This window comes from Lepisma saccharinum, chromosome 29, assembly GCF_977018435.1.
Source record: "Lepisma saccharinum chromosome 29, izLepSacc3.1, whole genome shotgun sequence".
Lineage (NCBI taxonomy): Eukaryota > Metazoa > Arthropoda > Insecta > Zygentoma > Lepismatidae > Lepisma > Lepisma saccharinum.
The window spans coordinates 42,286,880-42,302,062 of NC_139257.1; the positions used below are offsets into that span (position 1 = coordinate 42,286,880).

Sequence of the window (15,183 nt, forward strand, 5' to 3'; positions counted from 1 at the left end):
ACTTACTCTGTGTTTAACTACCAGCGCAACAAAGCCTGTCTGAAAATCGCGAAATGCAACATTGTCGAGTTTCTTATTCACAGGTCGTACAACACACCAAGATGAAGAAGCAATTGTTAACTTGTTTGTCTTGTTTGCTTTTTAGGTAATCGAAATCCTGGCCCTCCACCGTTAGAATGTACCAACTTTAATGTCTTCAGAAAAACTTTTACATTTTTCCTACTCATTGTGATCCATGTTATAAGATATGACATTGTTTGAAGTAATGTTTTTTAGCTTTTTTTAGCGCGGGCCTTTACACTATGTATGAGAAAATTCTTAGTGTCTTCTTATCATTTTCAATGTGCTGTGGGTGTCCTGTGCAGGCCCCTTACAACATTGCACTTTAACCTTCTTGGGGGGGGGGGCTTCCTCTTTTTTTAAAAAAAAACAGTTAACGACTTTATATAAAGAGATTTATTTAATATCCTTTGAATATGTGCCGACGCACCCCCCAAAATTTAATCAATTCATTCATTTTCTAGAATGGCTATCCCGAAATGGCTTCGTATAGTGTCCCTGAACTGAGTGCTCAATTTTCGGGAGAGCAAATTTCGACCGGCGTACGTGTGGCTCCTTCGTCTTTGTTATTTTAAGATTCTGAGAATGACTCGAACACTCGGTCATTAGCATTCAGGAGGAAACCATTTCTTCGCGTCTCCCGCGAAAGGTCCCTGAACTGGACGCTGAAAGGAATGCGTTCAACAACAGAACGACAAACGAATTCTTACGTCGCCACGCTACCGTTAGATGGCGCTGCGGAGGTGGCAGCGGCCATTGTTGCTACTTCTGTCGTTGATTTGGAAGGAGAGACATGCGTGCGGACGGGGGCAATTGACCCACCCTAATCATGGCCGTCCGTAGATTTTTTTCTCAGTGGCGAAAATGAGGCATGTTAGTAATTAGATAATAGTCCTGCTCCCTTAAAATCACCACTTGAATTTGTTGTTGATTTGCTTTGTTTTACTTCGCATCTTGTGCCACTTTTGGCTGATTTGCGAAGATGGGAATGAGTTATGATAATATGATGAAATTGATGAATGGTGAATGGACACTCACAAACATCCATGCCCAGGCCAGGATTCGAACCCGGGAACTTGAATTTGAAATTATCGTGTTCCTGCATCCCCATTATAGTAATTAATGTAAATTGCTGTCACTGAAATCAAATTATATGTCTGAAATAATATATACTTTTAGGTTGACATTCATTTTCTAAGGAGGAGCTGTGGCCACTCTTACCCCCTCCCATTCCAGACGTCCACGCGCCTATACTATTATACTTCCTAGAAATTACGCGTCTGACTACCATGCCAAAGGTCCCGGGTTCGATCCCCGGCCGGTTCAAATCCGGGAACTTTTCTAACGTTGGAAGCGGCCCCGGCGCCCACCCAGCGTCGAATAACATCGGTACCTGGGGGAAACCCTGGGGGGTAAAGGCGGTCAGGGGCGTGATGCTGATCACATCACCCCCACTCACGACCGGATCAAGAAAGTGTGGGGCGTTACCCCCACCCCCCCTATACGCCTTCATGGCGTGGTGCTATGCACATGGGAGCACTTTACCTTTTTTTTAGAAATTTAGTGTAGAGAAATCTTATCGCCGTTATTAAACGATATTATACTCTTTTACAAAATTATGCTATTATATATAGAAAAATGAGGCGGCCCCCGGGCCAGGGGTCCCGGGTCGAATCCCGGCTTGGGTATGTGTTTCATCATATCACTCATCCACATCTTCACATTTAGCCAAAAGTGTCGAAAGCAGCGAAGTAAAATAAAGCAAATCAATCAATCAATATATAGTAAAATGAAGTATTTTCAAGCCGACTACAAGGGAGGGGCGGGATGCATTATTTCCTGTGTAATTGACCTATCCTGTTTTATTTTCTTGTTATATATAGTATGTATATCAGTGGCGTATGCTGATTCTAAGACCTGGACTAGCTCACTATGACACCTGGTCCTAGGCTATGGAGGAAGGGAGAAGACTAGGCACATTCTTGACGTCTTCAAGGGAGCCACGTTGCCATCCCAACGGTAGTCAGGTTGTCAACTCCTAAGAATTCAGGTTGCCAACTCATAAGAATGTAGGATGCCAACTCTTAAGAATTCAGGTTCAGAAATAGTCCCCCGTTCGGATCTCCGGGTGGGGACTACTTTGGGAGGTCCCTGGACTAAGGATAAGATCTACAATAGGAATAAGGATATTAAATTAGGCACCTGGACTGTTCTGAGCCTTTACCGTCCTGGGGCATTTCAGTGTACAGTTAATGAGATAGTTAAGTATAAATTAGATGTAGTAGCTGTCCAGGAAGTTAGGTGGCCAGGAGAAGGGAATTGTAAAACTAAAAATTATACTTTTTCCTATGGTGGTACTGGAAATCATAATTTAGGAACAGGCTTTTTCATAAATAATAGAATTATCTCAGCTCTTAAAACAGTAGAATTTATTAATGATAGGATATCATATGCAGTTTTACAGGGTAGGTGGTGTAAAATTATTTTAATAAACATACATGCACCAACGGAAGAAAAAGATGATAATACTAAAGATGATTTTTATACAGAGTTAGAACAGGTCTTTGATAAATTTTCTCAGTATGATATGAAAATTCTGTTAGGTGATTGTAATGCACAGATTGGCAAAGAAGAGACATTTAAACCCACGATTGGTAAAGAAAGTCTTCATGAATTAAGTAATGATAATGGTATAAGATTGATTACTTTTGCAACCTCAAAGAATTTAATTGTGAAAAGTACCACTTTTAAACATAAAGATATCCATAAATATACCTGGTCTTCTTCAGATGGTAAAACTTATAATCAGATAGATCATATTCTCATTGATAAGAGAAGGCATACTAGTATAATTGACGTTCATACACATAGAGGTGCCGACTGTGCCAGTGACCATTATTTAGTAATTGCTAAATTAAGAGAAAGACTCTCAGTGATAAATCATAAGCAACAAAATCTAAAAGTTCTAAAATTTGATACAGGAAAGTTTACTGATGAAAGAATTAAGAAAGATTACCAAATTAAACTGTCCAATAGATTTGATGTTTTGCAAGATTTAAATGATGATGAAAATATAAATGAAACAGACGTAAATAAGAATTGGGAGCACATACGTAATGCAATAGAATCAGCAGCTAAAGAAAGTATAGGATACCATAAACCGAGAAAAAGTAAGCCATGGTTTGATAATGAATGTCATAATCTAATAGAAATAAGAAATCAGGCTAGACTTAGGTGGTTAAATAACTCTGATGATACAAATCTAAACAATTATAATAGAATAAAGCGAGAAGTTAACCGCACGTTTAGAAGTAAAAAAAGAGATTACTTGAAAAGCAAAATGAACGAAATTGAAACAAACAGCAAGAATAAAAATATCAGAGATCTATATAAAGGTGTAAATGAGTTTAGAAAGGGGTGGCAACCTAAAGTAAACTTGATAAAAGATAAAGACGGTGATTTTCTAGCTGACCCAAGCGATATTCTAAATAGATGGAAGAACTACTTTAATGACCTTTTAAATGTCCATGTAGGAGATAAATCAGAAGTAAATGAAGTCCACACAGCAGAACCTTTAGTTCCAGAACCTAACTTGACTGAAGTTAAAGATGCTATTAAAAGGCTAAAGAATAACAAAGCACCTGGCATTGATTTAATACCAGCTGAGTTAATTAAATATGGTGGAAATTCATTAATATGTCAAATTCATAAATTAATTTGTTTAATATGGAATAAAGAAGAAATCCCTCAACAGTGGAAAGAATCCATAATTGTTCCTGTGTTTAAAAAAGGTGATAAAATGAACTGAAATAATTACCGTGGAATTTCTCTACTCTCAACAACATACAAAATATTATCTAACATTCTTTTAACAAGACTAACCCCATATGCTAATGAAATTATAGGTAATTATCAATGTGGATTTAAACGTAACAGATCAACTACAGATCAAAATTTTCACATCAGACAGACACTTGAAAAAAAGTGGGAATATAATCAAAATGTCCATCAGCTATTCATTGATTTCAAAAAAGCATATGATTCGGTCAAAAGAGAGAAATTGTATAATATATTAGTAGAGTTTGGAATACCTAAGAAGCTTGTTAGTATGATAAAAATATGCACCAGTGAAACAGAAAGTAAAATTCGTGTGGGTATTAATATGTCTGACAAATTTACAATTCATGATGGGTTAAAACAAGGAGATGCATTATCTCCATTGCTCTTTAATTTTGCCTTAGAATATGCTGTTCGGAAGGTAAAAGAAACTAAAGAAGGATTAAAATTAAATGGTGTGACTCAGTTGTTAGCATATGCAGATGATGTAGACTTACTGGGGGATGATGTGAATACAATTAAGAATAATGCTAAAATATTTTTCAAAACTGCTAAAGAGATAGGTTTGGAAGTTAACATGGAGAAAACTAAATATATGCTTACAGGCCGGAACCAAGTGTTAGGTAATAATCAAAATCTAATTATTGATAACAACTCGTTTGAACCAGTTTCCAAATTAAAATACTTAGGAGTAATATTAACAAATGAAAATTATATTAAAGAGGAAATAAAAAGTAGGCTTAATTCAGGAAATGCATGTTACTTCTCTCTTCATAAACATTTGTCTTCTCGTTTAATATCTAAGAAACTAAAAGTTAAAATATACAAGACAGTAATTTTGCCTGTAGTATTATATGGGTGTGAAACTTCGTCCCTTACATTGAAAGAGGAACATAAATTGAGAGTATTTGAAAATAAGATCCTTAGGAAAATCTTTGGACCTAAAAGGGATGAGGAGACAGGTGAGTGGAGAAGGTTACATAATTTAGAACTACATTATTTGTATTCACGTCCAGATATTATCAGAATAATTAAATCAAGAAGACTTAGGTGGGCAGGCCATGTGGCACGAATGGGAGAGGAAAGAGGAGTTTACAGGATTCTTGTTGGGAAACCTGATGGTAAGAGACCTGTAGGAAGGCCAAGACGAAGATGGAGGGACAACGTCGAGATGGACCTAAGGGAAATCGGTAGGGATGGAAAAGAGTATATAGAACTTGCTCAAGATAGGGAAAGATGGAAGGCCTGTGTTGCTGCAGCCATGAACCTTCGGGTTTAAGAAGGCTAGGGAGTTAGTTAGTAAGTTAACTCCTAAGAATCTTAGGTTGCCAACTCCTAAGAATCTTAGGTTGCCAACTCATAAGAATCTTAGGTTGCCAACTCATAAGAATTTAGGTTTGCCAACTCCTAAGTATTTAGGTTTGCCAACTCCTAAGTATTTAGGATGCCAACTTCTAAGTATTTAGGTTGCCAACTCCTAAGAATTTAGGTTGCCTACTACTAAGAATTTAGGATGGCAACTCGTAAGAATTTAGGTTGCCAACTTCTAAGAATTCAGGTTGCCAACTCCTAAAAATTCAGGTTGCCAACTTCAGAATCGCCATTATCTTATTTTGTTATATTCACAGTTTTTAATAGATTTTTCTTCAGTATTTTACTTTCTAGGCTTCAGGCTTCGCAGATAGCCTAACTAGCCTGAAATATACGCTCCTGGTGTGTGTGTAATATATATATGGGCCTCCCCCATGGCGCAGTGGTAGCGTCATTGCCTTGTGATCAAGGGGTCCCGGGTTCGATACCCGGTGAAGGCACAAGTGGTTCGGATCCCACTTTAAACTGTAGGTCCAGTCCCGATTAGCCTTACTGTGCATAAAGTGGACTTAAAACACCAACCAACTCAAACACACACACACACACACACACACACACACACACACACATATATATATATATATATATATATATATATATATATATATATATATATATATAAAGTGTGTGTGTGTGTGTGTGTGTGTGTTTGTTTGCGTACGTACGTATATTACGCCCCTGTTCCATACCCAATCAACACAATAAAACAGTGAGATGAAATGAGGTTTTTCCTTCCCGACAAAACTTTCAACAGAGCTTTTGACCTCCCTTAATCAGAGACTCTGCACACACCTATGAGGAGAGATGCAGAGAGACGGCACGGGGGGCTACTGGCCCCTCCGAAACTTTCACGTGGCTTCCCACCAAATTTTCCTGTGGCTTAGAGGAAGTTTTACTTTTATATTAAACGATGCGTACTGGTAGTCTTGCATCAATGGTTTGTGAAACTAAAATGATTGAATGAGACTTCAGGAGCCTGCCTCTCTCGAGAAACACTTATTTAATGCAATGACAAAACCGAAATTCTTGCAAAATCTAAAAAAATGTCAATATTGTTTTCCTAAGTTTTTTTAAGGTTCACATTAAAATATTTCATAGTTCGAGGTGGGGCTTGCCCCCTTGCACCCCCGCTCAACCATGGGTACGGGCCTCCAAACAGTGCATATATTTATTTTTAATGGTGTTTTTAAGGTCGCCATCTACACTTTATTCTAGTGTTCGAAAATGTTCTAGTTGCTTGTTATAACAGGATTTCCGGCCGGTCCCCCGTGGCGGAGTGGTTAGCACATCGCGCTACAACGCAAGGGGTCCGGGGTTCAAATCTTGGTCTGGGCATGGATGTTTGTGAGTGTCCATTCATCAATTTCATCATATCATCACTCATCCCCATCTTCGCAAATTAGTTAAAAGTGATACAAAAAGCGAAGTAATTAAAGCAAATCAAACAGGATTTCCTAGATGTTTCTAGTAGAGGAAAAGGTCTAAATATGTGCACCCCTTTGTATGGCATTTTCGGAAGAAAAAAATTAATATATCAAGCACCTGCCTTTAAAATGCATATCTATGAAATATATACTTAAATGTAGTAGCATGCTAAAGTATGGAAGGTTTCCATTTTCTTAAAAAAAAGCAATTTCCAAAAAATGGTAACATGGTGTATTTCAAAATTGTGGTCTAAATATGGCTACTAGTGGAAATATCACAAAAAGCAATCAATTTTTTTAAAAAAGAAGTCATTTATCGGTAAAACATTGTAAAATTCATATTTATGAATAATCTGTTGTTTTGAAAATCACGCGGAATGGGAAAAATCGAAGTTAATCAAAACATCCAAATATTTGTTGAAAATGTGATCTCAACATTAGACATCATGTCATAGCCCATATTTAGACCATCACGCTATTTTTATTCTTAAATTTATTTTCGCTCTCTGTGGTACATATTTCACAAACAAATCATGGCATTATATAAGCCCACATTTGTTTCATGTACTGCTAATATCATAACCTACACAAAGCAGACGAGAATTCAGAAAATGTGTTCGGAGGTCGCAATTCTATAAGAGCGTCCAAGGCCGAAACTAACCACCACTCCCTCTTGCGTATTGGCGCCGCAACCTTTGTCCTTGACAGATAACCAGTTCCAATAGCCTCTGCCAGGCTGCAGCACCCGGGAGCGCTGATAACTCCAAAACCCATATTTAAACCGTCGCCCATATTTAGACCTTCTCCTCTAGGAATGGCCTTTTTCGAAAAAAATGTTTTTCGATTTTTGAAAATGAAATTTTTTGTTTTTCGTCTTCCGAAAAAAAATCTATTTTCGTATTTCGAAAAAAGAAACATTTTTCGAAATTTTTTTCGTACTTCCATTTTTCGATTTTGATTTTTTCGAAAAAAAAAAAAAAAAGTGGTGGCCATCTCTAGTTTCTAGTCCAATCCGTTCTTTAAAAATACACGTTCACAATTGTAGACAAAATAATATAATGTGAGTGTCCCATTCGCCGTGTGCTAGTCGAGGCCTCTAATCCCGGTGGCTGAAGTCACAGAGGCCCTGTCGAATCCCAGCTGTACACATCGCCACGGACAATTAAACGTAACTTTGTTCTGTGGTTGCCTTTATTTCCCCCGGGTCACCGCGGCTGGTATTGTTCCCGTCCGACCTCTGAACTTGCAGTTGAGTTCGCTCTCCTTGCAACACAATGGCCTGTTTTTCCCTGCACGTTCGATATGCTCCCGCCTAATTATTGCACGCTTGCATTTGCCCCTTCCCAGCTAGGGAAGAGAATGCGAGTGTTTTGCTGCTCTCCAAAAAAAGCGGCAGAGATTGTTTGCGGAGTCTGAGGCCTCTTGAGTCCGTCTCATCGGACCTCTCAGTGTTGCCAAGTGCCAGCGGAGAAACGTGCTAGATTTCAGTTTAAAAATCACCAGAAATAGCTACGTTATTAAAAAGTGAACTATAGCATAAAATAGTATATTTTCGTTTATAGAACTTCATCATCATCTGACAAAGAAAACGTCTTCCTTATGAGAATCTTGGCCCGTGAACAGTTTGTTCATCAATTCCGAAACTTGTGCATTGTTTCGACAGAACTTCCCGTGGTAACGTGGAATTGCGAGGGGGGAGGGGAAGTGAAGACCTAATTCAATAAAAGTAATATTAAGTGTATATCGTTGTCATTGTGGAATGGTAATATTCCAGTGTATTTGAAATGCGTAGTTACAAATTAATTACATTGCATTAATGTAGGCTACATATTTAATTCCCCAGTGAAGCTATAACTCATTACAAATTGAATAAAACTATGAGATTTTTTTCACACCAGAATTTACACGAGAAAATCTACAAAATAATAAAATAAATTAAACAACAGAATTGCGCCTTTGCGCAAATATTAAAAAGTTGGCACCAGTCCCACGTCTCAAAACACCAGATCTGGTATAAAAAGCACCAAATTGGCAACCCTGCGCTCCTTTTGGGGCAGATTTCTTTCCTGGAGAAGATCAATATCGATTCGATATATCCAGTATCGAAATCATGTCGAGGTCGGAGTTTTTGGACATCGTCTCTATACTGGTGTACCGAAATATCGCTCAGCCCTATACCCTGTCTCGGGTATATGTGGAGCATAGCGGCAGAGAAGGCGGGGATCGAGTGAACAGAGTGAAGTAGTACACTTGTTCATTGGTGGAGCCATCTCGTGTCACTACTTGCGCAGGGACTTGTTTCTAATCTCTTGCTGCAGAAATTGCCGGGACAGGGTATAGCTATGCTTACCATACGTCCGGGATTAGCCCGGACAGTCCTGTTTTTTTTTGTGCTGTCCGGGGGGGATGTCCGGGATTGCAAAATGTCCGGGGATTTGAGAATCTGAACGTAAAAATAGCTACCGGTATTGAATATTGACGACCAGAATTTATGACCGGCAAGGATCGATCGATTATAAGGATCGATTCTTTTCTTTCTTCGAGAAATCGACTTCCGAACGGTTACGTTTCCGTGCTTCCGTGAGCGTCTTGGTGGTGTAAGTAACTCGTCTACACGTTTTTGTTAATTATAACTAGAGTGCGGATCAATATGCACTAAAAAAGTGGAAAATATGCATGCATCTATGCACTAAAAACAAGTAAAATATGCACTCAAATATGCAAATTATGCACTAGAAAAAAAATATAGGCACAAAAAATTCCTCGAAATACATTTATTTTTAAAGTACTACAGACACATAGTGACCATTGAAGGTAAAGACGAAGTAACAACAGCTTCCATGTCAAGTAAGGTTGCAAAATCTTGTATTAAATTGAATTTACTATTTCCAGTTGTTAAACACAATATAACGAAAATCGTTAAGTAGTTTTGAATTTATGTAAATTGCAGTGCACTACAACATATCTCTCTAAATTGGTTAGAGTGATTTTTTTTTCGTTTATCAGTTAGTATATCCCTGTATGAAGAAAAGGTGCGCTCCACACTACAACTTGTCACTGGACAATATTTCAATGCAGCTATGTCCTCTGGCGTGAGATCTTGTAATAGTTCTGTTGATTCACCTTCTAGCACAGTTATAACGACATTAAGCCTTGTTTCTATGATATGAAAACCTAAATATGCTGACCAAGGCAGTAATATATTTTATTAAAAACATAAACTAAACGTAACGTTTCAACCTTACGTTACGTTTAGTTTATGTTTTTAATAAAATATATTACTGCCTTGGTCAGCATATTTAGTTTTTCTTGTAGCACAGCTTTCACTTTGCACAAAAAATTCAAACCTGGGTTCTTGGAAGTCACTTTATCTGCCTTTTCTGCAATAATTATCCCCTCTGATGTTGGAATGGATACAATTTCTTTCTTGACATTTTCTCAAAGAGTGAGAGCAGAACACAAAGACATTCCATCTGTGTCCAGTTGCGTCACAATCGAAGGGAGGGATGCAAAGTGTGCATTTACGAAAGCTCTCCTATAATCCACTGTTTCAGTAAAACAATCTTCGATGATTTTTCCTTCGGCATCTTCACACAATGCAAACTACACTAATTCAACGGAGTACAGACTGTTTACGAGCAAAAATCTCTGTTGCCTTATATAGGCCAAGGAAGAAGGCCGGGGGAGGGGATGTACGTCTTCTCTGTGTGATTGCCAGGTATGCGCGAGGGAGGGGGGACCGTCTGCCCTGCAGCGCATAAACATAGGTTTTCGAACACCTGTGCTTGAAAATTTTACTCTCAGAAACACTCCACAGACGAAACATTAACCAAGTAAACAAATATATTTTAAAAAACTATCAATTTAATGATTTTTTCACGTAATATGCATTTATATGCTCATACGCAGTAAATATGCATGAACACCTTAAATATGCATTTATATGCACTTTAAAACCCCCCTACTTTGGTTCGGAATGCTCTGAAACAACTTTAGAACCCGGTTGCATATTAATTAGAGGACCCGAATAAAATATGCAAAATCCGCACTCTAATTATAACTATTTACAAGACCTTTGCATTTGGCAATGGGCAAATGAAAGTGTGTATTTAACGTTAACCTGCAGCAGGAATACAAATTCTTGAAACTGTGTAACGACAGTGACAGTGAACGTGTGCAATGTACACTCTGTAATGGAGTATTTTCTCTTGCGCATAAAGGAAGAGGTGATATTGAAGACCACGTGAAAGCAGTTAAACGTAGGAGTGCTATTAATGCTACTGCTTCAACAAACATAAGATATTTTAGAAAATAATGTTAATATTTTTTCTTGTACAATTTATAGTTTAATGTTCCAATAAAATATTAAGGATTTTAAGTAATTTCAATTTATTTTTGTAAAAAAAAATAATTCAGCAATAACGAGTTGATCGCCAATATGTCCTGGGTTGGACCCAAAAAAAAATATGTAAAGCAACTATGGGGGAAAAACGGAGAATCACTCAGTCAGTATATTAGTAATAATAATAAAACCAGCTCGTGATTATATTCAGTTTAAGGCCACGAGGAACAGTTTCAGTGTCCAACCAGACACTAGGTTCTTGAAAGACCTAAAATCGCCCCTCCACCACCGACCTCACCCCGAGTTGGGGGGGGAGAAAACTTGTGGGAGTATTATGTATTTTTGTTATTCTCTTGGGAATATCAAACTTGCGATGGCGTAGAAAACTGAAAGAAGGCAGGTTAAGATTTTGTTTGTGGTGGGAAAAGTCAAAACTTCCATTTGATTAGCGCTAACTTGAAATTGCTTCTCCATAAGGAATACATGGGATTTTGTAAATCATCATATCTTTTACAGCTTGTATCTAGCTTAATATTAAGTCATTAAAATCAACAGTAATGATTAGCTTCAATTATTAACGCTCTCATCTTTACTTCAAAAGCCTATAGGATATTATAATTTTATTTTATTTGAATATTAAGTTGTGGCATCACCTGCATCGGCCAAAGATTTAGAAAAAACAACTAATTTTCATTAAGCTTACTTATAGTTTCAAATTTGATCTTTATACTATTGATATTTGCACAACAAAATGGATTTTTTATGAAAGTTGATTTGTCAGTGTGATTTATCTGAAATTACATGTTACTGTATTCATCACCGTTTCAGATATTCGTTATATTATAATAACACTTCCCCACAAAATACTACGTAGTCCTGCTACGAGATTGCATACGAAGATTAGCAGTACGTGTTGAGGTTGAAAAAAGTAAACTTTCCTTTTAGTAGGCAACACTGAATTCTTCATTCCTGAAAAATTACATTGAAAACAATAGTTCTAAACCTCTCAGCTCTTTGAGTTCGATTTGTAGTGGAAATGTCTTTTATGTTTTCATTCCTCTGTATCTTTTTATACACAAACGTGCGCGCGCACATGAGGGGTGGCTGAAAAGTTCTCGGCCCGACTAAAAAGGAAATTGTCTAGAACCATTAAACTTTTCTGCTGTTCCACAATTCACCCCGAATTGCAATCCTAAACAAGAATTAAATATTAAAGTATGGTAAGGAAAAACAACCCAAACAAGTAAAGACAAAAACAATTAGAAATTGGAGATATATAATAAGGATAATAATTTCTTAAAATAGGTAGTGTTTGTCCCCTAGTAAATAACCTAATTGAATCAGCAAAATACACAAACTACAACCCTATTAGGCCCCCTTCGAATCTGAGTATACCCTAAAACCCTAGGCTCAAGTAAATTTAAAAAAAGCATTTTCTATAAGGAAGTATTAACACCATTTTTGAATCCTAAATTCAATGCACTTTTCTGACATTATAGTAATTATTGTTAATCATTATACTATGTATAATATAAACATTTGGCCCTTTCGTAAAATATTTAAAATGTTAAGCAGGCGTAGCAAGATCTGGCTAATAGTGCGGGTGATATATGCGCTGAAACAGCCTTTGTGTGTGGGAGCATTGTCCTGCTAAAACAGACTGCCTTTCCACATTTTTCCCAGCTAGCGTTCCTACAGTTACTTAGAAAAAACCACAAAGCAGTGTAAATTTGTATATTACACTTTGTTAATTTCTAACAAATAATACTGATTAATTTGTTGTCTCTTTCACAGGCGAGAAGCCATACACCTGTCAGTGGCCGGAGTGCGAATGGCGGTTCGCGAGGTCGGACGAACTAACACGCCACTACCGGAAACACACGGGGGCAAAGCCGTTCAAGTGCAAGGTCTGCGAGAGGTCATTCGCCCGTTCCGACCACCTCGCCTTGCACATGAAGAGGCACCTTCCGAAACCGGGTAAGTGACGGTGGCCCCCGTCGAATGCACCTCTTCCCAGGGAGAGGAAGGCAGAGCTGGACTTCGGCTTCAGAGGCTGCATTGTTAGTGCCATAGGATTAGGTTGTGTGGTTCATTGAAACGAACAAAAATAGATTTTACGTGGAGACTTCAGATTTTGTGATTTCCAATGCCGCGCGTGTGCCTTAGAAGCTCCAGCCGTGTATACGTTTCTTTTGTGCTTTTCGAAAACGTGCCTACATTTCCAAAGTGCCAATGTAACTGGCAGTGCCATCTGGACGCAAAGAACTAAACTAATGTCTACCGACAGTGTTGCTTTTGTGAATAATTTTTGAACCATTTTGTTATGTATATAAGAATTTTTACAGATATTTGTAAGTCATAGTTGAGTAATATTTTTTAAAAAGTATATATATAAAAAACTAGTTGTTTTAGTGATTTTGCTAACAGAGAAAAGATCAATTAACAAGTAAAACATGTGATAGTACTTTTATTGTATGAAGCTTTTATCTACTTCAGTATAATATTCAAGAGTTCTTTCTTGTATAAGTTCGTACCGTTTCAAGTTACAGAAAGGCAATTGTCCAGAGATTGTGGGAGTTCTTATGGAAATTACAATACATCATCTTTCTGATAAACGACACTTGCCAAACGCGAGCTGAAAATATTTTCCAGGCCGTGACGCCAATCCAAAAATGGCTAGAGAATCGTTCATCTAAATGCGGTAATCTCACAGTTGTTTTCCATAGAAATCTAGAGAAGTGTTCATAAATAGTGTTTTTTCAAGGAAATTTTATATCAACACACACGATGGTGGTCGTTGACTTCTGCTTCGCTTCATGTGTCACGTCCTTGTAAGCTGTGAAATGACGAAACTACTAAATTAGGAGAAAGATTCATTTTAGTAATGTCCTGCCGAGCTTCACAAATACTAATTCTGTGACAATAACGCGCAACAGTAAATCTGTATGTACGGCGCCAAACGTGACGTGGAAAAATGTATGTTACTTGACGGCTTCCTCCATGCTTCGCACAGTGTTGCCATACGAAACGAAATTTCCCTTTTGGAGGGAAATTTTAGCAGCATTTTAAAAAATAACCAAAATTTGAGGGGAGTTTGAAGATATCATACTCAATATTACTTTCGAGACTCATATTCATAATTTTAATTGTTACTTCTTATTTATAGTTTTAAAGCCACGATGAATATCAACGGTGAACTTAACGAAATGGGTGATGAAACAAAAACACATCACGCCGCGCTACGACGCCAGGGGTCCCGGGTTCGAATCCTGGCCTGGACATGGATGTTTGTGAGTGTCCATTCATCAATTTCATCACTCATCCCCATCTTCGCAAATTAACCAAAAGTGGCACAATGCGAAGTAAAATCAAGCAAATCAATCTTCATAAGTTTCATCATATCATCACTCATCCTCATCTTCGCGATTAGCCAAGAGAGACAGAAGAGGGACGTAAATATACAGAATTATTGACTCAATCATGTCTGACCAAGGTTCGAACATGGAACACCTAGCCCGACAGCGCGGAGGATCGCTATAAATATGTATGTGATTACTTTGTTTAACATTTTCCACACATACGAACATGGATCATAGAAAATACTACAACTACTTATTACGTATTATATTTCTTGAAATGTAAATGGAGGAAAGAATTGAATGAAAAATGGAAATTGATCTCTTGCAAAGGGAAATTTTGATCTGAGTTTGTGGCAACACTGCCCCCCCCCCCCCCATTGGAACTGGCGACACTGCTTAGGCTGTGCGTAGCATGAAATGTACTGCTATGATTACAGCAGCACTTTGTAACGTTTTAAAGTAAGCTTCCGCCGACCTCACTAGGTGTCACTGGTGGCACTCAGAGCGAGTTTGTTTTGTTATTTATGCGTGCATTTGCTACTGCTGGATCCTGACACATTTGATGCCACAACCGTTTCGTTCGAAGCTGCAGTGAATTATGAAAGTACTTTGCAAACGTTGCTGCCGGGTGAATTTCATACAATGCTCGCAAAGTAATCTGCCTTGATGATGATAATGGCACCCAACCAGAGACCTGTTCGGAGCAGGTCTGGTGGATTGTGGTATGCTCGTGAACTTGATTCAATTTTATGTCTTCATAGAAGACATTGCTCGGTAGCAGTGGCGGCTC

The 15,183-nt window shown here is 37.9% G+C and overlaps 1 protein-coding gene across 2 annotated transcripts in view; it reads left to right on the forward strand.

Moving 5' to 3' along the window:
- Positions 1-14,774, forward strand: part of LOC145981332 (uncharacterized) — a 276,520-nt gene extending 261,746 nt beyond the window's left edge. For both annotated transcript variants that reach the window (XM_083114541.1, XM_083114542.1), the window contains one exon: positions 12,829-14,774. In XM_083114541.1, the coding sequence (XP_082970667.1) occupies positions 12,829-13,019 (191 nt within the window). In that variant the 3' untranslated portion in view covers positions 13,020-14,774. The remainder of the gene's footprint in view (positions 1-12,828) is intronic.
- The last annotated feature ends 409 nt before the right edge of the window (positions 14,775-15,183 follow it).